This window comes from Hyalella azteca, unplaced genomic scaffold (assembly GCF_000764305.2).
Source record: "Hyalella azteca isolate HAZT.00-mixed unplaced genomic scaffold, Hazt_2.0.2 contig2323, whole genome shotgun sequence".
Classification (NCBI taxonomy): domain Eukaryota; kingdom Metazoa; phylum Arthropoda; class Malacostraca; order Amphipoda; family Hyalellidae; genus Hyalella; species Hyalella azteca.
Window position 1 is genome coordinate 66,540 of NW_025932603.1, and position 23,046 is coordinate 89,585.

At 38.7% G+C, this 23,046-nt stretch overlaps 3 protein-coding genes across 7 annotated transcripts; 1 reads left to right on the forward strand and 2 right to left on the reverse strand.

Moving 5' to 3' along the window:
• The first annotated feature begins 26 nt into the window (after nt 1-26).
• LOC108678757 (zinc finger protein 845) lies at nt 27-10,478 on the forward strand. Of its 5 annotated transcripts, none has more exons than XM_018167236.2 (4): nt 27-510; nt 5,928-6,097; nt 6,841-6,941; nt 7,738-10,478. In XM_018167236.2, the coding sequence occupies exons 2-4, from the start codon at nt 5,968-5,970 to the stop codon at nt 10,009-10,011; spliced, it is 2,505 nt and encodes an 834-aa protein (XP_018022725.1). In that variant the 5' UTR covers nt 27-510; nt 5,928-5,967; the 3' UTR covers nt 10,012-10,478. The 5 variants fall into 5 exon arrangements, with proteins under 5 accessions (XP_018022725.1, XP_018022717.2, XP_047741491.1 ...); XM_018167228.2 differs by having other exon boundaries at nt 27-291; XM_047885535.1 differs by having other exon boundaries at nt 27-287.
• A 2,579-nt stretch (nt 10,479-13,057) lies between these two features.
• LOC108678721 lies at nt 13,058-16,406 on the reverse strand. The gene is made up of 4 exons (XM_047885530.1): nt 16,310-16,406; nt 15,306-15,489; nt 14,793-14,915; nt 13,058-14,139 (listed from the first exon to the last, which is right to left on the reverse strand). Exons 1-4 carry the CDS (start codon nt 16,401-16,403, stop codon nt 14,007-14,009), a joined length of 534 nt encoding a protein of 177 aa, XP_047741486.1. The 5' UTR covers nt 16,404-16,406; the 3' UTR covers nt 13,058-14,006.
• Nucleotides 16,407-16,412: 6 nt separating this feature from the next.
• LOC125179510 lies at nt 16,413-19,980 on the reverse strand (the record flags this gene model as incomplete). The annotated part of the gene is made up of 4 exons (XM_047885536.1): nt 17,922-19,980; nt 17,694-17,814; nt 17,069-17,382; nt 16,413-16,503 (listed from the first exon to the last, which is right to left on the reverse strand). Coding segments are annotated over exons 1-4 (2,403 nt in total), but the record flags the coding sequence as incomplete, so codon positions are not given.
• Nucleotides 19,981-23,046: the final 3,066 nt, after the last annotated feature.

Sequence of the window (23,046 nt, forward strand, 5' to 3'; positions counted from 1 at the left end):
AGCCGACATTTTTGCGGTCGCTCCTATATGCGGTCCGGTAATATTAAATCCCTACCGAGATATAAATATATTCACCGCATATTCAGGCGAGCAACGAATACATTTTGCAATTACAAGTTCACTGATAAGAAAATAAAATCGGAGAGTTCATTTATTCCCTGCTGCAATGCTGAAAGTCAAATGGAATCACGAGGCCGCGGTTGGGTGCTAGAAAAAGACAATTTTTTTCTCTAACCTAAAGGATGAAAAAAATCACTAGCAAACATTGACCCGTGACAGGATGAAAAGTGTGTATGTTGATTCATTGGCCGTTGTTTGTCTAGATTTATGAGAATCTTTAACTAAAACTACTAATAAACGCAAATTACGATTGAAAAGATGTTCATTTAACTGCCCGTCAGTTGATTTATAATTGAAAACAATATGAGTAGTTTAGCCAGGCACGTGGAGACCAAATGAAGATGATGGGGGTTTGTCTTCAAATATTTTACCTCGGTCATCGGTAATTCGGTATGGATTACTCTTCCGTTCATCAAAGATTTAATATGAATAAATCCCATGTCACCTATATATGACTCATTGTTTGGATATAATTTGCCAGTTATTTGTGCTGACAGAGATGTTATGGTGAAATAGAGAAGAATTATATAGTGATTACAGTATTTCACCGTCTTCTTTTTTTCTGACATTTTTAAGTACCAATCCGGCCATGGTGGCAATCAAGAATATATTTTTTGTCAAAGTTTGTCACGCTTGAAATCATCGTGGGTCAACCTTATATAATTCGACCATGATTCAGACTAGCAGTGAGTTGCGGGTTCGATCTCAGCTGCCTGCGACAATTCAGGTTTAGGTTACGCCCAGCAAATTTGAGTAGTGAGCTACGTGTTCGAGACCGTAACAAGCTGTGAAAATTCGGCGATGTTCAGAATCAGCAACAGAATGAATGCAGACATTACTATATTGTACATACTAATATATTCTACTTCTACTACACTATACATCTGCCCAGAGCAAATATATTTATCAAGAATTACTGGAAGATTTAAAATGAACAGATGAATCTAATTTAAATCTCAGAACAAAATCAAACAAATCCAAAACTCAGTTGAGCGAGCACTTATTCACATTTGCTATAAGTTTAAAAACTCATGTCACATCATAGAGTAGGTAATATAAAATGGAAATATGATAGGAGGCAATGTGAACGAATCCCGAAAATTTAGTCTTGAAATAGTTCGTATGGACGACCACTCAGTCAAGCACCATCTACAAAGTGCACTACTTCCAACTTTAAAACATTATGACATCTCCTATCAGATCTAGAACATTATCTCGTAGGCTATAGCCTAGTCATTGATTCATATGACTTGGAAATATTTCTAAAATTTGCCTGAAACTTCTTTAATCTTCCAAGTACTAAGTTTTAATTTTGAGTGTTGATTCACTTTGAAACATTGAATAGTTTCTTCATTTCACAATTCAACGCTCTCCGTATTATATGTATATGTTTCAGATACACATATTTTTCATACAAGTGTTGAACATTCAGAATCTGGAACGGCCGTCGTCAGTTTTAAAGCAATTTTAGAGATTATTGGGTGTTACTGTAGACAAATCTAAAACCTACATAAAAAATTGAAGAATCTTATTAATCTACAAAAAATATCATCGCCTTCGATCATTCTGCGTCTACTATTTCAAGTGCATTCAAGAATAGGTTACTTTGAACCTAAGATTCGTGACGAGGATGGAGGTAGTGAAGTTCTAGTAACTGTAAGCAAGCGTGGAATGTTCAAATAATGTGTTGTGTTGCAATTCACGTTATATGAATGACATACTTTCACAATTATGTCACCTAAGTTACCAAACACACATTAGTTTGATAAGTTAATGGACATATGCAATGAACATTTGAAATTAAACCAATATTAGATATATTCTTAACACTATAGGGCAGGTACACTATGTTGATATTATATTCTGAATTATACTTATTACATTGGCAAGGACTACTACACACAGGACATGCATAGCCTATGTCCAGCCTCTGCTAGCAGAGGCGATCGCCTACACTATGAAAATGCTGGTGTTTTAGTGGCATCAACAAATGATATGCCCATAATTGTTTCATACAATAGTATTACAATGTGTGTAGTAGTCCTTGGTCAGAACCATAGACTTTTTGCCAGTTTTGAAGTTCAAAATTTTGTACTAAGCAAAGTAGGTACCATTTTCCTGCCTTCATACACNCAAGGACTACTACACACATTGTAATACTATTGTATGAAACAATTATGGGCATATCATTTGTTGATGCCACTAAAACAACAGCATTTTCATAGTGTAGGCGATCGCCTCTGCTAGCAGAGGCTGGACATAGGCTATGCATGTCCTGTGTGTAGTAGTCCTTGTACATTGGTAAAAAATTGCATACGCCTGGTGCTTCTAATACTCCGGAAATAGCAAATGCTCCGCAGTGTTCCAAGGATCAATTGTTCGCCAGAAAGCGCAATGTGATCTGTCGATTCCGGTTACAGAAACGTTTGAAGACGGACGTAAGTTACTGTGCTCTGTGCCCGACTGTGCAAATAACAATTATATATAGTTGAATAGGTTATATTGTTACAATAGTCTAGATTGGTGCATGGAGCAAAAGCTTGAGAGTAGAAGCTCCTTGGACGGTTGGACCTTATCTCAAGGATGCCGGTCGCAGCCGGTGCGTCGTCAGTAGCGAAGGGACGGGGGGGGGGGGCAGTTCGTCGGTGTCTGATTCACACGGGGACACCTCAGTCACACCGGCCGTTGTAGCCACACATGACACATCTTACTCTTCATGTTTGTTTGCATTTTGCAATTACATTCTTTCAAATTTTCTAATTTTGTTCTCCCACTTTTTCCAGTTTGCATTAAGTATTTCTGTTCTGTCTATAGTCAAGATATGGAAGTGACTGTCAAGTGAGAATTGAGAAAGTCAAGTTAAATAGATTCCAACTTTCCAAGAAAGTATCATTCATAATTAGCCTTCAATTCTAAATCCAAATTTTTAATAATTACAATAGCCAAAGATGAAAGAAGAAACCTCAGACTCAGAAACCTCACTCTCAGCTGGCGCATCACTTGAGATCATGACCATGAGATGAACTTATGAATATGATGTGAGTTTTCATCATTGAATATAGGGTAAACGCGGTATATTCCGACACTTTAAGGACGCATCGAGAAATGAAAAACTATAAAAAAAAACCGTATGCGTTACGTAAGTTCTGTTGCCTTCACATGACTCTCAAAACACTTCACTACGCGTCAGCAACGATGAAACGTCACAAAATGTTGCCATATTTATTAAAAAGCCTTTAGAATGGAAACCTACCAAATCCCTATATTCCGTCACTTTGTGTGGCAACATCCGACACCGCGACACGTAGTGAGTCGTATTGCGTCAGCGCTTCAAACTTAACTGATACGTATTGCCGACCCGGGCGACATCCACGTGTTCGAATTCCGTTTGCTGTGTGAGCTGTATTGGGATACAACACGGCTTTGAATTAGAACACTAACGAATATTAAACACTACTTAATTACGTTTTAATTAACAGCTATTAGGCTTTTAATTAATCAAATTTCAATTTTTGTACAAAGCTTTGAATGATCTGTGTGTGTCGACTGTGTCCAATTCAAGTTATGTCGGAATTAGTTTTCATGTGTCAATATATTCACAGATGTATTTAAAAGTCTCAAACCATAATATTCTTCCTATAAAAACAGTTATTCACTATTTGGTAGAGCCATGTCAACTGTCAAATTTGACACATTTTTCGATGATCTCACCACGTGGCATGCATTGTCTCTCTTTGGATCTCAATATTTTCCCGCTAGATGGCCCAGACCTAGTGTTTTTGCAGTATTTCGACACGCAAATGTATGACGTCACCATTTCAACCATCAATGAATGCATGGAACTAAAACAAAGCTTAATATAAAGGAAAAACTAGAGAAGTGACGGAATTACCTACGATGTCGGAATTACCGCGTTTACCCTAGTAATTCAATTACTACCTATAGGCTATATGCTATATATACTTCATTAATCTGTTTCTGTTATAATGTTATTTGCTAGCTAGTTCATTGATTTATATTCATTTCCCAACTTTCATTTGGTTGTGTCACTTGTGAAGTTGTGTGTTGTGTTGAGTGTTATTGTAATATTATTCTCTTTTTCCCCTTTATCATTTCTCTATATGATACTTGAAAAGTTGAAATTTTTAAATATTGATTACCTTAATTCATCATTTCATGGCTCAATGCATACTATTGCATATGCTTACAGCCTTACACTATTAGGAAATGAGTTACTCAGGTTCCTTGTTTGTATTAAATTCTTGCACATTGATGCTTTATGTCCATTGTCCATCTCCATCAGAACCAACTTCAAGAAACTTTCTTATATGCACTAAAATAAAATTGATAAAAATACTAAATTACTGTATATTTTCAAAAGTTTTTCAGTCAATCCAAGCAACTATTTACTACAGTTTGTTTATCTGCACTGCACCTGCAGTAAAAAAATTCAATTTTTCTCATTGTCCACTTGAAGTTATTTAGTTGCCAATCAACAAAAACTAAAAGCCATCATGTGACAGTTCAGCCTGTCCAGGGTGCTGAAAGTGGGTGAATATCGCAAGATCTTTAGCAAGGCATCAGTAGCAATATTCACACCTTCAGAAGATCTTGCTGAAACATTTGAATTGAAATTATTGCATTTCAGTTATTTGCCAGTCTTCAGCCAACTATTTAGAAAATAGTTGAAAATCTGAAAGACTGCAAGTGCATACAGTAGGCTTTCTGGTATGTTGGATGGATCAGAATGCAGTGAAGCTTGTCTGGAAATCAGTTGTGATGAGTGTAAGAGTTGCAGTGTGTGGAGAGTAAGGGATATACTATCAAAGTTGTAAGGAGCATTTTCTCATTAAAAAATAATATACGTTTAAAAATTACTTTTTAAAGACAACACTTCCAAAGAATCCAGTATCTCCAATCTTACAGATGTACAATGAATTTCTCATCTAATTTTCGAAAATTAAAAAAATTACCTTTTCAATTTTTTAAATATATATAAATTTTTTTTAATATATAAATTTTTTTCAAAATTATTTATTCTGTTAATTGATTCGTGCATTGCCTCTGAATTCACACCAGTGTGCAAAATTTCAGATCAATTAGACAGGTAAAAGTGTGTCAAATATCAGTTATAAGATTTGTAGCTGACGAAATTATTTTTTCAATTTTTTTAATATTAAAAAAAAATTTTTTTAATTTCTAAAATCATTTATTTTGACATTTGATTCATGCATTGTCTTCAACTTTACACAAGTTGGCAAAATTTCAGATCGATAGGATAAGTAGAAGTGTATTAAATTTTGATTACAAGATTTGTAGCAGACAGACAGACAACACCAAAACCTGGAGTTATTTGGAGTTATTTTACCAAAAAATATAATTGATTTTACCACCCGGTCTAAGTTACCCCAGGAGCTGGGGTAACAAAGACCATCACTTTTTTTGAGATTACATAAAGACTATGAGAGGCAGGAGCCAGCAATTTATGGTGAGCTAGAGAGTATAGACCTGTATTTTGCATGTTTCAATTCAAGTTTAATTTAGCTAGTAAAAAAATGGCATCATTTATAAAAAAGAAAGTGGTCTAAGTTACCCCATTTTACGGTAATGGCTATAGCAAGGAATATTTAATTTTTGTCTCTCTGCCTTACATCCAAAATCTATTCATGCTTAGACCAAAAAGTAATCTGGTCTTAATCAGAATCTGGTCAGAAAGTAATCTGGTCATAAGTAATCAGCAGGTGGCTGCTAGTGCTGTAATAAATATATACTTTTTACGGCACTCAAGCTTGCATTATGTCTTGCAGGAGCATCTCACACTCACAGCACTATAGGACCCCAGCAGAGATGGAGGAGGTGTTACCTACACTGAAGGTGTCCTCTGCTGCAAATGTTAAGTTGGGTGCAGATCAGAAGTTATGTCTTTTGACAGAAGACTGCAGGCAGATGCAGTCTTTACTGCCAACTTGTATCTCTGGTAATTTTTTCTTGTTAATATTTTTATTAATTTATTTATGTATGATGCAGACCTAGAAAAATTATATATTTCAGATATTTGTGCTCAATGATAAAAATTTAACTTCATTTAAAATTAATAATTTTGATCCTGGTTTAGTTCAATGTATTTCATTCTCTTGGTATAAACAATATATAATTTTTTCTGGCATATTTTTTATCCAGTACCAAGTTGAAAAATGGCAGTCAAGTATTTAAATCTGAAACAATTTGTTTCCATTGTTCAATGTACCAACCCAAAGAAGTTAGTTTACCTCAAATCAAGCTTACCTAAAGAGACGTGTACTGTTGTTGTGCATTATTGTTGACTCCGATCGCTTCATCTTTCACTATTATTTCATTTTTTGTACTATTATGAAACAGGGTTTCCACTATTAGTATGAAACAGGGTTTCCACTATTAGTATGAAACAGGGTTGCCAGTATTATGTACCACTATGTCCTGGAGAAATACCTACACCTTGTGGTGCACATGTGTAGTACCTGCCACTTCAGAGTCAACATGTTAAACATAAGTCAAGTAAATTCCACGTAAGGAATTAGGGAATCCATGGTCAGCTTTCTGGTAACACTCATGAAGCTGGTGCTGAAATGGTCATGTGCAAAGATTTTAATAGAATTTTATGTAAAGTTTATAGAAGTAATTATTCTGATAGCTATTTCTCAATTTATTGAATTAGCTCTCAAGTTGTGATGCCACTTGCAGGAGCTGTGAAGACTGAGCCTTGTGATGAGCTGCAGTCAATCTCGGGGCTCTCAGCTGACTTCCTTGAAGTGGAGAAAGAGGAACCTTTCTTCATGGAAGAAGTGGGTTATTTTCTTCATTGAATTTGGCTCTCATTATTATTCAAAATATAAAAATGTTGATTTTCTGAACCATTTAATACCTAGTCTTATGACCATATGATGTAGGTTAATGCTAATGTTATGGTCTATCTGCACTCTATTGCAAGCATGGTGTTGAATGAATTTAGTTAAACAAAATTCTGAATGGCTTCACAGAGGAAGATAGGAGTACTCACTTCCTTTAATATACAATTGTACATCCTTACATCTTGACAGCACATAATTCCTATAAGTTGGTCAAAGAAGATGTAGCAACTTCATTGAAAAAGCTGTGAGTGGGCTAAAACTTCTGTTGGTTCAGGAGTATGCCAAATTATTAGTCAATTATCCATACTGAATCTTATCTTTTGTGTAGTCAAATATTTCTATGGAAGAAATATGGAAATTTTCTTCAGAGTTGGTATAAAGTTTAATTCCATCATCATCAACTTGTGTTTACTACTTGCATTTTAATTCAACACCATAGTTCCAGAAATTTATTTCTGGGAAAAATATCAATTTTGAAAAAATATTGAAATTCAAATCTGCCCTATTTTAATATGTAATAATCTATTTATTAATAAGGATAATAAATAGATTAGGTGACAAATTTACAAGTCACTGGATTAATTGTTGCTAAAAATTCTAATAGGTATGATATAGGGTATTCATATGATAGGTAGGTATTTAATTTAATTTAACCTAATATCATGCATATATTTCAGTATGTCCTGGTTACAATCGAAACAATTCAGTAATATTACTTCCATTTGTGCAGGACATCTCAACTTCAACTGACGCTGAAAACTTGGGGCTTTCTTTCCTAGGATTTGAAACTGTCAAGAGCGAGCCTGTCGAGGCAGCTGTCAAGACAGAGCCTCTGGAAGCTGTTGTCACATCTCCATATTTCGTCCAAGGCTTCTTTGCTCACAAAGAACTCGCAGCCACAGCAGATATCTTCACTCCATTTAATGTGCTTTCATTTAAAGAGGAAAGTTTTACGCTTGCAGACGATCAAAGCCACGAATTTACTTTCCTAGGCTTTGATTCTCTCACCGCAGAGCCTGTCGAAGCTGCTATGGTATCTCCATCCATCTCCCTGACTCCCACTGCAGACGAAGAACCCGCAACAACAGCAGACGTTTTTCCCCCGTGTCAAGCAGCGCCTTTTTCTGCCTGCTTAGCCTCTTCTTCTAAGAAGCCGCACAATTCTAGTGGCTCAAAGATTGCTCCACTTTCAGAAAGTTCCAATTTACAACGCAAAAGTAAACCAAAAGAAATTCGAATTTTATCCCCTGAACAGGAAGCCCGTGAATTTCGCTCTTCAGATAATGAGCGTGGTATTCCTTTTAAATCCGCTGCTTCGTTAAATTATGCTGACTGCAAAGGGACAAAACCCGTTGGAGGAGGGCGGAAGGCTTCATGTAAAACAAGTGATCTTTCTAAATATGTGGACGTCAAACACGCAAAGTATTTTGACTTGAAATTCAAGGAATGCCGTGTATTATTGAATCGTATTAATGTTCCACAAAATACTGTCCTTATAAAGGATGTAGAAACTGATGAAAATATTCGTTCCGAAGTGCGTGGCAGAAATCCAAGTGGGACACAAAACTTGTGTGAAGAAAATGAGTTAAGCTCTTCTAATATCTCTGATACAAAGCCTAACATTCGAAATTTGTCTAAGCTCCCAAATGATTCATCAAGAGATTTAATTTCTTCCACGAGTTCCCGCGGTCGTCGTAAGAAAGATAAGAATATTAAGTGTCATATCTGTGGCTTTGCTTTCCGCCATAAATGGGATTTTGACCAACATTTCAAAGCTGTTCATCTCAAATTGAAGCCCTACAAGTGCTCCTTGTGTGATTTTGCATGCAGCCTCATTGCAGGTCTACGACATCACTTAAATACAGTGCATGAAAAGATTAGGCGTTTCAAGTGCACAATTTGCGACAATAATTTCAGCACGAAGGCGTACCTGCAACACCACGTCGCTTCTTCTCATCTCAACTTCAAACCTTATAAGTGTCCACACTGTGAATACTCAGGCAGCCGGAGGGACACACTCAGACGACATATTTCTGGCGTACATCTCCTGCTCAAGCCTTACAAGTGTAACTTGTGCGAGTATTCCGGTAGTACTAAGCGCTTATTAGATAACCATATCGCCGGCACTCATTTAGAAGCAAAACCTTACCAGTGTCCAGACTGCGACTATGCTGCTGCTGCCACGGACATACTCAAGAGACATACTCAAGCTGTGCATTTAAAGTTGAAGCCACATAAATGCGATCTTTGTGACTATGCTTCTACTACTAAAGGATCTCTTGCCGTTCACATTGCTCGAGTGCATCAGAAACTGAGGCGTTACAAGTGTCAAGAATGTGATTATTCTGCTGCCATAAAATGTAAGTTAACGCAACATGTAAAAGCCGTGCACTTGAAACTAAAGCCTTTTAAATGTCACGAATGTTCCAGTTATTTCTCTTTGAAAACTAATCTTCAAGCTCACATCTCCAGAGTACATCTCCGCAGCAGACCACACGTGTGCCCACATTGTCCACATTCTGTGTGGTGCAAGGCCGCACTGGCCACACATATTGCACGCGTTCACCATAAACTGAAACCTTTCAAGTGCCTCCAATGTACCTTTTCCACCTTTTCTAAAACTGGTCTAGATTCCCACGTTAATATGGTTCATTTAAAATTACGACCTAACAAATGTCCCATCTGCAACCGTGGGTTCTACCACAAAAAAGATCTTGATTGTCACGTAAAATCGGTGCACATTAACTCGAGGGAACATAAATGTTCCGAATGTAAATTTTCAGCGAATAGCATGAAAAATCTAAAGTATCACATGAATGCTGTTCATCTCAAGCTTAAGAAGTTCACATGTTTGCACTGTGATTTTAGTACATGTCATCGTGGGTACCTCAAGAAGCACGTTGATGTGGTGCACTTGAATATAAAGAAATATGACTGCGGCCAATGTCAGTACCGCTTTGCTTGGAAGTCTGATCTAATGCGCCATGTCGCCGCAAAACATTAAAACAAAACATTTTTAACTTTGTTGTATCAGAAACATTGTGTTGTATCAGAAACATTGTATCAGAAAAATTGATGTCACCGAGTTTTCTTCTAAACAATGATTTATGTTGCCTTTTTTTGCAGGAGTTATTTGCTGTCACTTTTCTTCGTTATAATTCCTGTGTTTAATTGTAATGTATTTAACATTACCAAGTTTTTTTTGGTTAATGACATTTCTTGTGTTTCCTGTTAGAGAGATAACAACTTCAATTTGTTGTTTGCTGAATTTTTTTTTTGCTTAGGTATATTGGTGAGATATTATCAATACTTATGAAATTTAAGTTAAAAATATACCTATAAGACTCGCCAACCCTCAATGTTCTAATATATAAAGGCTTTCTAATTGAAGTCTAAACATGCTTTGTTCGTGTCGCTATGTCGCAGGTCCGACACGAATTTGATCTCAAGCCAATAAATATTTTGGCTGATTGTGTTCGCGTTTATTTTCTTCTGCTTAGATTATCAATGAAACTGGTAACAATTTTGCATAGACTAAAATGTAGAAAATGGATTAAAATGTAAGATTACTTGGCTCAGTATAGCCTGGTTGTAAGAAGCTGACAGCGGCTGTAACGTTGTGCAGTGAAGGCAGTTTTTTACTGTCAAAAATGCGTTGGTAATACCCGTATTCATGAGCTCGTGACTGAGTTTTTCACTGACGGCTTTTCATCGTCGCAGCGACATTTTTACAACCAATATCGTTGGGGCAAGGGTGCTTGTGCTATGTTGCCGCAGCAGAGCACCAGTTTTGCCATCAAGTTTGGTTGGATCGAGAGCACCAGGCTTCACAGCAGCAGAGATTGCGCTGCGTACGGCAGAACCAGCTCGACGGATGGCTTATAGCTGCAGTGGTGAGAGAAGTAGAGGCTCAGTCTCTCGTACGGATTCGAGTCACTTTCATGTTCTTTCGGCAAGTTCAATTCAGCCATTCATCCCATTTTTTGTTGATAAATGGGTTTTGCAAACGAAAATAGTTCTGGTCGGTTAGCTAGCCAGTGATGGTTGTACTAGTAGAACAAGCGTACCATGGTTTTTGTGCCCTGAAAAATTGACCAATTACTCTCCTCAGTAAGTTGCGAGGCGCTGCTAGTTTAGTTGCCTTGTTAAATTCTCAGTACATTTACTTGTTAATTAATGTTCCAAACGAGGCAATAAAATACGGGCCATAGCACATAATTTATGAAATCTTGTCTGACTTTACTTTTCCCTGACAAACTGTCAGTAAAGTTTAAACTAGTCAGGCTGCGTGTGCAGCAAAGCACTCACTACTATCTTTGAAGTTCGTCAGAATTAAGTTACTCATCATTGAACTGCCTGAGTTTCCGGTGGGTTTTCACAGAAATTTCCTCGCATAGGAATTTATTTTTTCATTATGGGAAAACACAGGTTAAATGGATCAAAAGGAGTATGTGAAGAGCCTTCAGCAATCATTCAGATAAATTATCACAGAGACTACGAGGTAACTTGTAAAGCAAACGAGTGGAGAGATCTCTATACAACCTCTTTATAAGGCAGGCAGGGAGCGATTGGCGTAAATTTTTGTCAATATTAACCTGACCTCGCGCAAGCTGGTCGCCATTTCAGCAGGTCGGACTCTATTGTGACTGAGCCGGCAATACATTATGCTGCTTAACCCTCTACCGCCGTATGTCACTCTCCGAGCATATAACTTTTCAGCCTAAATTATCCGTAAAATATTGAGTGTAGCAACCTGAGGACGTTTGTACGCAACAGAGAACATTTTAAAGTTGTCGTACGTGGCGGCAACCATCAGTGCAAGTCATTTTGCGCTCACTAGAACGTATCCTTTCTGGGAAGTAGGCTTGTGACAATATTGCTCCGGTTACTCGTGTCAGCGGTACAGTTTAGTTTCAAACTCCTGGTGCAGCGTTTGAAACCTCCAATACACTTGGAACTAAGAATGCTGATGTATGATGAATAATATTTTATAAAGTTGTAAACTGTTTAGTTGTACAAAAAATCTCAAATAAACTAATTTATTAAGACCTAGGGGCAAAATACACCTGAGCCCATTATTAGCCATGTGAGTGTCGGTTATCGAAGAATGTTTTCCAACCTAATTTTCATCTACATCTAGCATTTTCCTAGCGAAGTAACTATGTGACTTACTATTTTTCCTATAAAATATCCATCAGAGACAGAGCACTTGGTATTGCCCCAGCAAAATACGCATCTGGACTTAGTAGGTTACCGGCAAAAACATTATGTGCACTTAGTATTTCCCCAGTAAAATATTTATGTGAACTTTCTCGGTTCCATCAAATATCGAACTCCATTGAGTATTTTTTTAATCCTAATCTCGCTCGATCATTTTCCTCAGACGATCACAACTCTGAGGTCGTGTCGCGCTTTATTAATACATGTATAAGTAAATGATGCACAAGACTTCAGTACTGCCAAAGGCTTGGATTGGCCGAGTTGTTCAAATTAGCTGATTAGGAGCCTTATTAACACATACAATGAAATCTTACGAAACGCAAGCAAATTAATCTTATTTTATTAAAAAACTTCGTAAAACAGTTTCATCATTAAGCTAGAAAATATAGAAAACACCACTACAATTCACAAAAAGCAAAAATTACACGAGGGTTAAAAACCATGCAACGAAAAAAATCGGCGAAGGATCATAAAAGGCTTAAAATTGACAGTTTCAAGGTGATATAAATAGTGAGCGTTATTAAAGCAAGGTTTCCGTTCAAAAAAGCACAGAGATTTTGGTTCTTGACAGTTTCCAGGTGATTTAAACAGTTAGCGTTATTGAAGCAAGGTTTCCCAATGTACAGAGATTTTGGTTCTCAAATCCGAAGCTCCAGAGGTGGGACCCAGGATCTTAATATCGCTCCGCGACACAATCACGTCGCATCGCTTTTAATACGGGATAGTACTAGCGGCTAGTAGATCAGAAAATTGCCACATGTCTGCCGCTTGGTGTCTAAGCTTCCTTGCGAGATAGACACCAAGCGGCAGACATTTGGCAATTTTCTGATCTACTAGCCGCTAGTACTATCTCCGTGTACAAGCACCCTAATTAGACTTGGAGCGTTTTTGGGGCGTCCGGTATCCCGTACCTATCTATGTTCAAGTTGTGGTGCGATCTAAATAGTCTACGTCAAGAATAATAGAAGAGAAAATTCATATAACATTCATCATATTTTCATTAAAAACTTGTCGCAAAGACCTCCCGCAAATCGACATTGTTCAAAGCATCTCGAATACACTCATAATCATAAGAAAGACTAATTTCTACAGATGAAATCATAACCTAAATAGCCAGATAAGCGGGCAAGCAACTTAAAAACCTAACGAATAGGTTTTTCAGTTTTTTTAAATAGGTTCATCATTCAATCACTCAAGAATTATGGCCGTTGTTAAGATGAAGTTCTCGTTTAAAAATTTGCAGCGATTCTTGTATCCGTAAATCCGAGGCACCAAAAGTAAACAGCAACTCGTCATAAGGTTATGACCACAATTAGCTCAGATATTAATCAAGATAATTACTGTGCGAAAGTTCCCTTAAGCCAAATTACGCCATCATTACCGAAATATTGACGAAACGATAACTACATTACGGTTACGGTAAGCTTTAAGATTTCAGTCATTTGGAAATGAGCTTCGCCGTTGCTTGGTAGCTTGCTAAGAGAACGCATCATTCTAGAATTTTTTCGGTAAATATAAATTTCTTATAAAGAAACTGAGCTTGCAAGAAGACAGTAAACTTGTTCTTGAAGACAGTAAAGCTTGCATGCGTGAGCTTCGCACTGCGACGGCGCACGGAGGAATGAGGTGGGTGCGCTAGCGGTGCTCCGGAACGACAACTCCTTTATCTTTGTTCCGGCTAATCGTACATAGTTAGCAAAATATCCATTGTAAAGAAGGTGTTATAATCAAAGGACAATTAGCTATAGAAAGAACGCCGTGAAAACAGCCATCTGTTTGCTAATTTATCCTAAGGGACTGAAGTAGGGATGATATTGGTTCAGATTTGATTGGGCTGAGGGTGAGAGTGAGGCAGCGCTGGTGCGGGTCGTGGCCTTTCTCCCCACACACCGCGCACCTACCGTCGTCAAACCTGAGGAAGGATTTAGGTTGCACTAATGCGTTACAGGTTCAGGTATCGTTCATATAATAAGAAGGTATATAAAAGCATGTATATCTCTACAGAGAAAACTGATATACCAATAATAGTCCTGCTCAGGACTATATTATACAATTACTGCTATTTTGTTTAACTCTTCATCGACTTATTTGAGCAGTGGGCGGAATTTGTGGCATATTTGGTTAAAGTAAAGCACCTACCGTCGTCAAACCTGAGGAATGATTTAGGTGGCACTAATGCTTTACAGGAGGGCACAGGTTTTGGTAGCATCCATGTATAAAGAATAAATATTAAAAGCAAGTCTATCTCGATTGAGAGAACATACAGTTTATACTTATAGAAGTCATGCTTAGGACTATACTATATAATTAATAATTGTTCTATTAATAAATAATAATAATAATAACAATAATGATAATAATAATAATAAATATTATTATAAATTTTTACTAATCAAATATTTTTACTAATCAAATAATTGTTTAGCTCTTCATCAACTCATTCGAGCCATGTGCGGAATTGGTGGCTAATTAGGTTATACTTTGAATTGGTGTTTTTTATAGCTCACTCTAAGTTATGAACGAATTTTTATTTGAGTGTTGTTGGGGTTGCCCCCCATGACTCACCTAGCGCAGGTGTAGCCTGTGGTGCCCCCCGTCGTCCTCACCCCCCGCTGCTGCAGCCCCCACACCACACTCACCACCTCATCATCACCCAGATGACATCCTGACAGCCTCAGGGAGCTGAACCTGTGGTGAGGTGAAGCTTGTTCATCACACTTGTTTTGTCAATAACTGTTTATTGTTCCGTCAATACTTCACCACTAACCATTTCTTCCACCACTAACCGTTTCTTCCACCACTAACCGTTTCTTCCACCACTAACCGTTTCTTCCACCACTAACCGTTTTTTCCACCACTTCCGTTTCTTCCATAATTCCATCATTAACCGTTTGTTCCACCACTAACCGTTTCTCCCACCACTTACCGTTTCTTCCACCACTAACCGTTTCTTCCACCACTAACCGTTTCTTCCACCACTAACCGTTTCTTCCACCACTAACCGTTTCTTCCACCACTAAACGTTTCTTCCACCACTAACCGTTTCTTCCATCACTAACCGTTTCTTCCACCACTAACCGCTTGTTTTCAGGTGCAAGTCCCTCCACCAGTGCGATGACGTCATCGCTCCCCCCCTCGGGGGAGAGGCATACGGTGAGGGTAGGGGGGTGGAGGGTGCTGGTCGGGAGGGGGCGTGGCTGGGACGGCCCCCCACCCTGGGGTTTAGTGAACTGCTTCGCACTCTCGTGTTGCACGGTTATGTCTGCATTAAATAAATCCTTTAATATTATAATAAATTATTAATCGTCAGTCTAATAAACGCTATGAAGAGTGGGCATCAACCATGCATATGTCGATAAGAAAATTCGATTGAGCATCATTTGATACGGAAAAGTGTTGAAGTAGATGGCAAATACAGGGTTGGGCAGAACCGATTGAGCAGTTTTGAGGTGAAATAAATGAGTAATGGAGGCACATAAAGAATAAAGTCTATTTTCCTCGAGGTTAGCATAACATACCATTTAGAATACTTATGTTTTGAAAACAATATCAGGAAGATGGTGGTCGTTAGTTGCAACACACTGTTATAGTCGTTATTGGAAGTTAAACAATTATTTAACACTGTGTTGCAGCTAACGGCCACCATCTTCCTGATATTGTTTTCTAAACATAAGTATTCTAAATGTTATGCTATGCTAACCTCGAGGAAAAGAATTTTCTTCTTTATGTACCTCCATTACTCATTTATTGTGCTTCAAAATTGCTCAATCTCTTCTGCCCCACCCTGTATCTACCAGTTTGCTACTGGTAGGATTGGGCACGGGGTCAATAATTTCATGGTTTAATTGTGTAACATAGCAGGTTAGATGTTTATAGTTAGACGAACCTAACTTACTATAGTCATTTGTTGGTTGTAGTAAGGTGAACCTAACGAACTCAATTAACAGTTATGTTATGTTAAGTTAGATGAACCTAACTGATCTACCTGAACCTAACTGATCTGTAGTTTGGTTAACCTATCTCACAATAATACATAATCGGGTGTAGTTACCTAATTACCTGCCGTGTGGTGAGGTGCTTACCAAGGGTGTGGTTCCTATGGTTGAGGTACTTAAGTAGGTGATGACTGGAGGGCTCCACCAAGCTCAGGTGCAGCTCGGGCACCCACCCCTGCATGGTCCAGGGCAGCCCCCCCGCCTCGTCCACCGCCGCCCCCAGCGCCGCCGCGGCGGCCTCCCGCCCACCCAGGCACCCCCTGAACTGCACCAACCCGCACCTGCACCACCAATGGAGGTTAGGTGGCGTTGAGGGGTGTTAGATGGTGTTTGGTGGGGTTAGATGGTGTCAGGTGGGGTTAGGGTGGAGTTAGGTGGTGTTAGATTCTGTCAGGTGAAATTAGGGTGGAGTTAGATGCAATAAGGTGGGGCTATGGTTTGGAAAAATGTTGTTGGTGGTAGTAAATGGTGTTTGGTGGTGTTAGTGTAGAGTTGGGTGGCGTTAGATGGTGTTGAGTGACGTCAGGTGGGGTTCGGGTGGAGTTGGGTGGTGTTAGATGGTGTTGAATAGTGTTAGATGCTGTCAGGTGGGGTTAGGGTGTCTTAATATGGTATTCTGCGCTGTTGGGTTGTGTTGACATGGTGTTATGCGGCTCCATGTGGTGTTTGCTGTGGTGCTTGATGGAAACTTGTTGAGAATAGCGAACAGTTTAATAAACAAGCTACAGAAGAGGAAGAAATAAGCGTACCTTATAATCAACCTCACACCACCTGTCATCACATCACCCGTCATCATAACACCTGTCATCACAACACCTGTCATCACACCAGTTGTCATCACACCACCTGGCACCGCTGAGGTTGTGTTCCACCATGTCATCACATGGCATGAAGTTGTCATGCGAGCGCCGCATGTCTAGCTTAAGCGTCCCCTTGAAGTGTTGTCCAATGGCGGCGAGGATGAGGGGAGGGGTGGACACAGACCGGGGGAGGGCGAGGTTAAGGATGAGGGGTTGGGAGTGGGGCAGCATCCTTGCGACGCTCCCGCAGTCATTCGAGTCCTGCACTCGCCACTCGGACGAGGAGACGGCGGCGGAGCGTGCGGCGATCTTGGCCACCTCATCGTCGTCGGGCCACAGGTTGACGATGCGGATCCAGTCCTGTCGGAGTGGAACCGTTCATCGTCACACTTAGAGAAATAAGCGAGCTTTTGTCCAAATATTTATACACTTTTTGCCGTTGTATGGACCATTCTGACCTAGTTTAGCATGGCAAATGAACGTTTCAGTACTCAGTTCGAAAAGTGTATTTCTAAATCGGGTACGGGTGTAAATTCCACCCGTACATTTTCTGACTGCATGTTCTGGACTTAGGAGTCGAATGAGATAATATTTTTAATATAAAGGTTTAATTTTACAGTTCAGTTAAAGGGAGTTTATGACCGAATTATGAGCTTTTAGTTAATTTTGACCTGCGCTGGGGTACTGGTGGTGCTGAGCAGCCTCAGCAGCTGACGCAGTGAAGACCCCAGCCGTAGCTTTCTGGAGTCGCTGTTGATGTAGAGCACCGTGAACAGGATCACGTTCTGGTACCTGTAACAGACGAGGAAACAATGACAAAACCTGCTCCTGTATCTTCTACAGACGAGTATCCAACACTTTTGTGGATAAAAGCAACCATTTGAGATGCCAAAAATTACCTCTTTAAGTCTGCCTCGGTTACGGGCATCCCAGTGATCTCACTTATGACCTGCAAGATATCGACATCTTTTCGTGCTCGTAGCGTCCTGATGAGTGTCTTGGCAGCCAAGTACTCTGCAAATGACTTGTGGAACCATTCGAACGTCCCTTCCGTGGGATCAGCCCGAGATTTCTTAGCTGTCATGAGACATGACAAGATTGATTTGTACGGCAGTTCTTTGCCGATTACTTTGTAGCATTCTTGACAAAACTCCTTGTAAGTCTCCGAGTCTACTTTATGCTCTCCCATGTGCAGGCATTTTAGACTCAAGTCGCAGATTTTATCACAGATAATGGATGCCACGATGTCAGGGTTGACAATGACATGTTCTGACACCCTCTGCTCCACTTTTACTTCTCCTAGCCTCAAGGTCTGCTCCATGAGATTCTCTGGTGAAGTCAGGCAGTTGACACCCTCTGGGTTCGTGCGGAAGAGGTGGCAGAAGAGTGCCAGGTAAACGGGATAGATGAAATAGCTTCGAGCTCCTTGCAGTCCTTTGAAGGCCTCCACGAGATCTGGAGCCCGGATATCCGGTATGACTTTTTCGTAGCGCCGCAGGAACTTGAGTTGCTCATCATTCACACTGATATCCTTAATGGAATAACAGTCGTGAGATATGCTGGCTGCCTCCAAGTCCTGGATGAAGTCTTTGGCAGCACTGGGCCTAGAGGTGACGAGCATCCGTGAACCCTCTCCCCCATTAAAAGTTTTCAGAACATCTTTGACCAGCTCTTTTGTGATGCTGGTCAGGTTGTCCATGCCATCTATTATTATCAAAGTTCTGGAATTTAGCACCGCTTCCGCAGCATCTTGGGAAAAATCTGTGAAAATTTTGAGTGTTAACGGGAAGCTGTTACGAACGAATTGTCCCAGAGTAGAAACTTTCGTTTCTCGACATTCGATGTGAAGTATAGCGCCAAATAGATTGAGTCCGTGGAAGATACTATCTGATGCAGCAATTTCAAGGAAATCTAAGGCAATACGCTTTACTAAAGTACTCTTGCCAGATCCAGCTGCTCCTTGCACTACCACACACTGAGCAGAATCTTCTTCGGTTTCTGCGAACAATTCGTTACAGTTGACTTCACGTTGAGTGTTTTCACACACGAGCGTTATGCTGTGAAACACTTCATTTAAGGGCACTTTTATTTGGCTGAATGGGAGACATTCTTCGGTTAGGTATGCTTCGCGTTTGGCTTTCATTTCAATTTTACCTTGGGTTCGCACTGCCTTCAAGACCGCAGACACCTCTTTCTCGCGACAGCTTATAATCCCCTCTTCAACGGTTTGTATGTCCGAGGCAACCGAAGCGCAGAACTCCTCCGCTTCATCACGGTCCACGTTGAACTTACGTGCCGATACCAAAATGAGATCCCTTAACGGCCTGCCCACTTCGGTTATGAAGTTTTTGCTAACTCCTTTTCCTTCGGGATCATGAATCACGGAGTTCCTCAGCACCTTAACCCTGTATAGGTGATACTCTAGAGTAGTTGGGTCCTCCTTTGCCTTGGCCCACTCACAAGAACGCGTTTTAGTAACTCCTTCGCATGCAAATGGTATGACTTCATACAACATTGATGTGTCATAGCTTTCACTGCTCGTTGAATCCAACTGCCGTTCGTGGAACTGGAAAAGTTTCTTGAGGTTGCACTTGCATTTCAAGCTAATATACTCAAAGTACGTTTGATCTGGCTCTTTCTTGCACCCCCATTCGAGTACCTTCCTTAGGACTTTAGGTATCACCTTGTCAACGCATTTCTTGTTGATGAACCGGTACTTGTCTTCCTCTGGCAAGTGCGATACCCATGATTGGTTTTGAATATAAGAGTTCGTCATGTTTATTTCTAACAATTTCTAACAACGAATGTTCGTCAATTAGAATCTTGCCTATTTTGATGACACATTCTCCGTATAATTAAGAAAATTCAAGACGTACTTCCCTGAAAAAGTTACAAATTCTAGTTTAAGTTTTAGTTAGAAAAATAATTCATTCATCGAAATAATTCAGTTTCATTAGTTGTCGGTAATGAAATAAATTATTATTTTTTGTAGAGTAATGAATCCAGACACTTTATCAAAGTAATGATCTTCGATTACACATTGATAACCAGCGCGCCTATACTACATGTACTGCTTATCAACTGTTCGCCTGGTGCAGACTAAGGTCAAGTTTTGAAGACCCTCTAATGAAACACGCATAGTCTTTTATCTCATCGATGAATCATCGACATATCCGACACGAATCATTTCGTCTTATCTTCTGTCTTGACATCAATTAGTCTTATACCTTATTCATTATGTGGTCCTCGTATCAATTGGAATCTTGCAATCTTCACCTATCGATTACAGTTAAATTAATTTTGATTAATATTCTTGACAAGCCGGATTTGCATTAAGCTTTCTAGCAGGGAAAACATTCATGCATGATTACTCACTGACAATCATCGGTCATTAATAAATATGATAAAGACACTCGGCTTTGCACTTAACATTCTTATCACCTATTACGTCTGTTGCGTGTGAAGGTGCTACACCAATTAAATTGATGATTAGAATTACAGGTAAATTATATGTGAGAATCTTTAAATTAAAATATTTGCCTTTCAATGTTCGCATAGGACAATTTTTAGTGAATATAAATAAGACTATATTCATATCGCACAATATTTACGAACAAAGTGTTAATATTTATGATGCGCGCTTTACTCGTACATAATAACGGTGCAATATTTTTATTATAAAATGTTCTAGTTAGACATGTGGATTTATTGATCCATTAATAATTAGGCTGATCAGAAATCATAATTGAATGATGGTATTTTATTGCTGAATAGCCTTAATTGCATCGGCCGTAGATATTTCCTCCTATACTCAATTTTTTTCATCTTTTATTACCCAGAAGACATCTTCCATATGGAGACCGGACTTTGCCCCTGCAGACAATATCTTCCATATGGAGACCGGACTTTGCCCCTGCAGACAATATCTTGCACATGGAGACCGGACTTTGCCCTGCAGACAATATCTTCCATATGGAGACCAGACTTCGCCCCTGCAGACAATATCTTCCATATGGAGACCGGACTTTGCCCTGCAGACAACATCTTCCATATGAATATCTTCCATATGGAGACCGGTCTTTGCCCTACAGACAATATCTTCCATATGGTGACCAAACTTTGCCCTGCAGACAATATCTTCCATATGGAGACCGCGGACTGTGCCCTGCAGACAATATCTTCCATATGGAGACCGGACTTGGCCCTGCAGACAATATCTGCCATATGGAGACCGGACTTGGCCCTGCAGACAATATCTGCCATATGGAGACCGGACTTGCCCTGCAGACAATATCTTCCACATGGAGACCGGACTTTGCCCTGCAGACAATATCTGCCATATGGAGACCGGACTTGGCCCGATGACGTGTATCGATATCAGTGCAGCTTATCAGACACTCGAGTGTAGGAGCTGTCATCGTGTCCGCGGTTCTCTCATCACGCTCGACCATCAGGCTGATAAGGGGAGCAAGTGACGTCATGCCAAGTGAACCCGGTAATCATGTTACATTATTCATTGCAAGTTATAGTTAATTGTTTTCATTAGAGTTAATAGTTTTCATTACAGTTAATATTTGTATTGCAGTTAATTGTTTTCATTCCAGTTAATTGTTTTCATTGCAGTTAACTGTTTTCATTACAGTTAACTGTTTTCATTAGTTAATTGCTTTCACTGCAGTTAATTGTTTTCATTACAGTTAATTGTTTTCATTACAGTTAATTGTTTTCACTGCAGTTAATTGTTTTCATTACAGTAAATTGTTTTCATTACAGTAAATTGTTTTCACTACAGTTAATTGTTTTCATTACAGTTAAATGTTTTCATTACAGATATTTGTTTTCATTGCAATTAATTGTTTTGATTGCAGTTAATTGTTTTCATTACAGTTTATTGTTTTCATTACAGTTAATCAGTTAATTGTTTTCATTACAGTTAATTGTTTTCACTCCAGTTAATTGTTTTCATTACAGTTAATTGTTTTCACTACAGTTGAATGTTTTCACTACACTTGAAAAATGTTTTCATTACAGTTAAATGTTTTCACTACAGTTAATTGTTTTCACTGCAGTTTATTATTCTCATTACAGTTAATTGTTTTTATTGCAGTTAATTGTTTTCAATACAGTTCATTATTTTCATTACAGTTAATTGTTTTTATTCTTTATCATGCAGGATAATAAAAGGCAAGAGTTTGTTCACTATATTTCTATGTAACTCATCCTAATAATAAGCTATCACGGCTCCAGTATGACGCGGTTAAGCATGACAAGCATTTATCACCATTAAATAACACTATAACAATTAACACTAACGCAACAAACGCTCTATCTTCTTCCATTCAATTTCGATTTGTTGTGTTTTCTAAGAATAAACGATGTTTTCTACTGACGCTATTCAATTTATTAACTAACAAATAAACATTTGCACAGATTGACGCTAATGAATATGAATTATTGACATTCAAATCACTCAGGATTGAGAGCGCGACTGAGTGAATGATATTATTTACGGAATTTCATTAATAAATCCAGTTTTATTTCTAAGGCATTAAATTAAGTATAATTTTGGGAAAAATAAGGCCGAAAATTACCCAAAAATAATCCTAAAATCCCGAAAATTACCCTAAAAATCCCCAAAATTTCTGGGAAAAGCGTTCATATTCCGTAACATGATTTGACATTCAATGAGCATTAAAAGTATTAATAGTAAGTAGTATTCACTGCTTATCAGTCGCAAAGTCTCAGAAAATAGAGAAAATATTAGGTGCATTTTATATAATAATATGAATAGTACTTTAGGTATTGAAAAAATTCTATCGATATTAAGGGCTTCCGGTGTTATAACGTGATATGTAAATGAAATACTTTTGAGTAATTAAAATAATAATGACTGAAACTTTATGTTAATGAAAAAAATTATAACCAACATATAAAATAAAATGGCAGCAATTATAGGGAATAAAATGGAAAATAAAATGGCGGCTATAATAGGAAATAAATTGGAAAACGAACTGACGGTAATAA

What these genes read in the sequence shown, in the direction of transcription:
- LOC108678721 (XM_047885530.1), bottom strand. Translation starts at nt 16,403, where the DNA reads ATGCAGGGGTGGGTGCCCGAGCTGCACCTGAGCTTGGTGGAGCCCTCC. An exon ending in CTTGCACCTGAAAACAAGCG is followed by an intron (nt 14,916 to 15,305) that starts GTTAGTGGTGGA and finishes ACCTCACCACAG; the next exon opens with GTTCAGCTCCCTGAGGCTGT. An exon ending in ACAGGCTACACCTGCGCTAG is followed by an intron (nt 14,140 to 14,792) that starts GTGAGTCATGGG and finishes ATCCTTCCTCAG; the next exon opens with GTTTGACGACGGTAGGTGCG.
- LOC108678757 (XM_018167228.2), top strand. An exon ending in ACTGCCAACTTGTATCTCTG is followed by an intron (nt 6,098 to 6,840) that starts GTAATTTTTTCT and finishes TGCCACTTGCAG; the next exon opens with GAGCTGTGAAGACTGAGCCT. An exon ending in AACCTTTCTTCATGGAAGAA is followed by an intron (nt 6,942 to 7,737) that starts GTGGGTTATTTT and finishes CCATTTGTGCAG; the next exon opens with GACATCTCAACTTCAACTGA.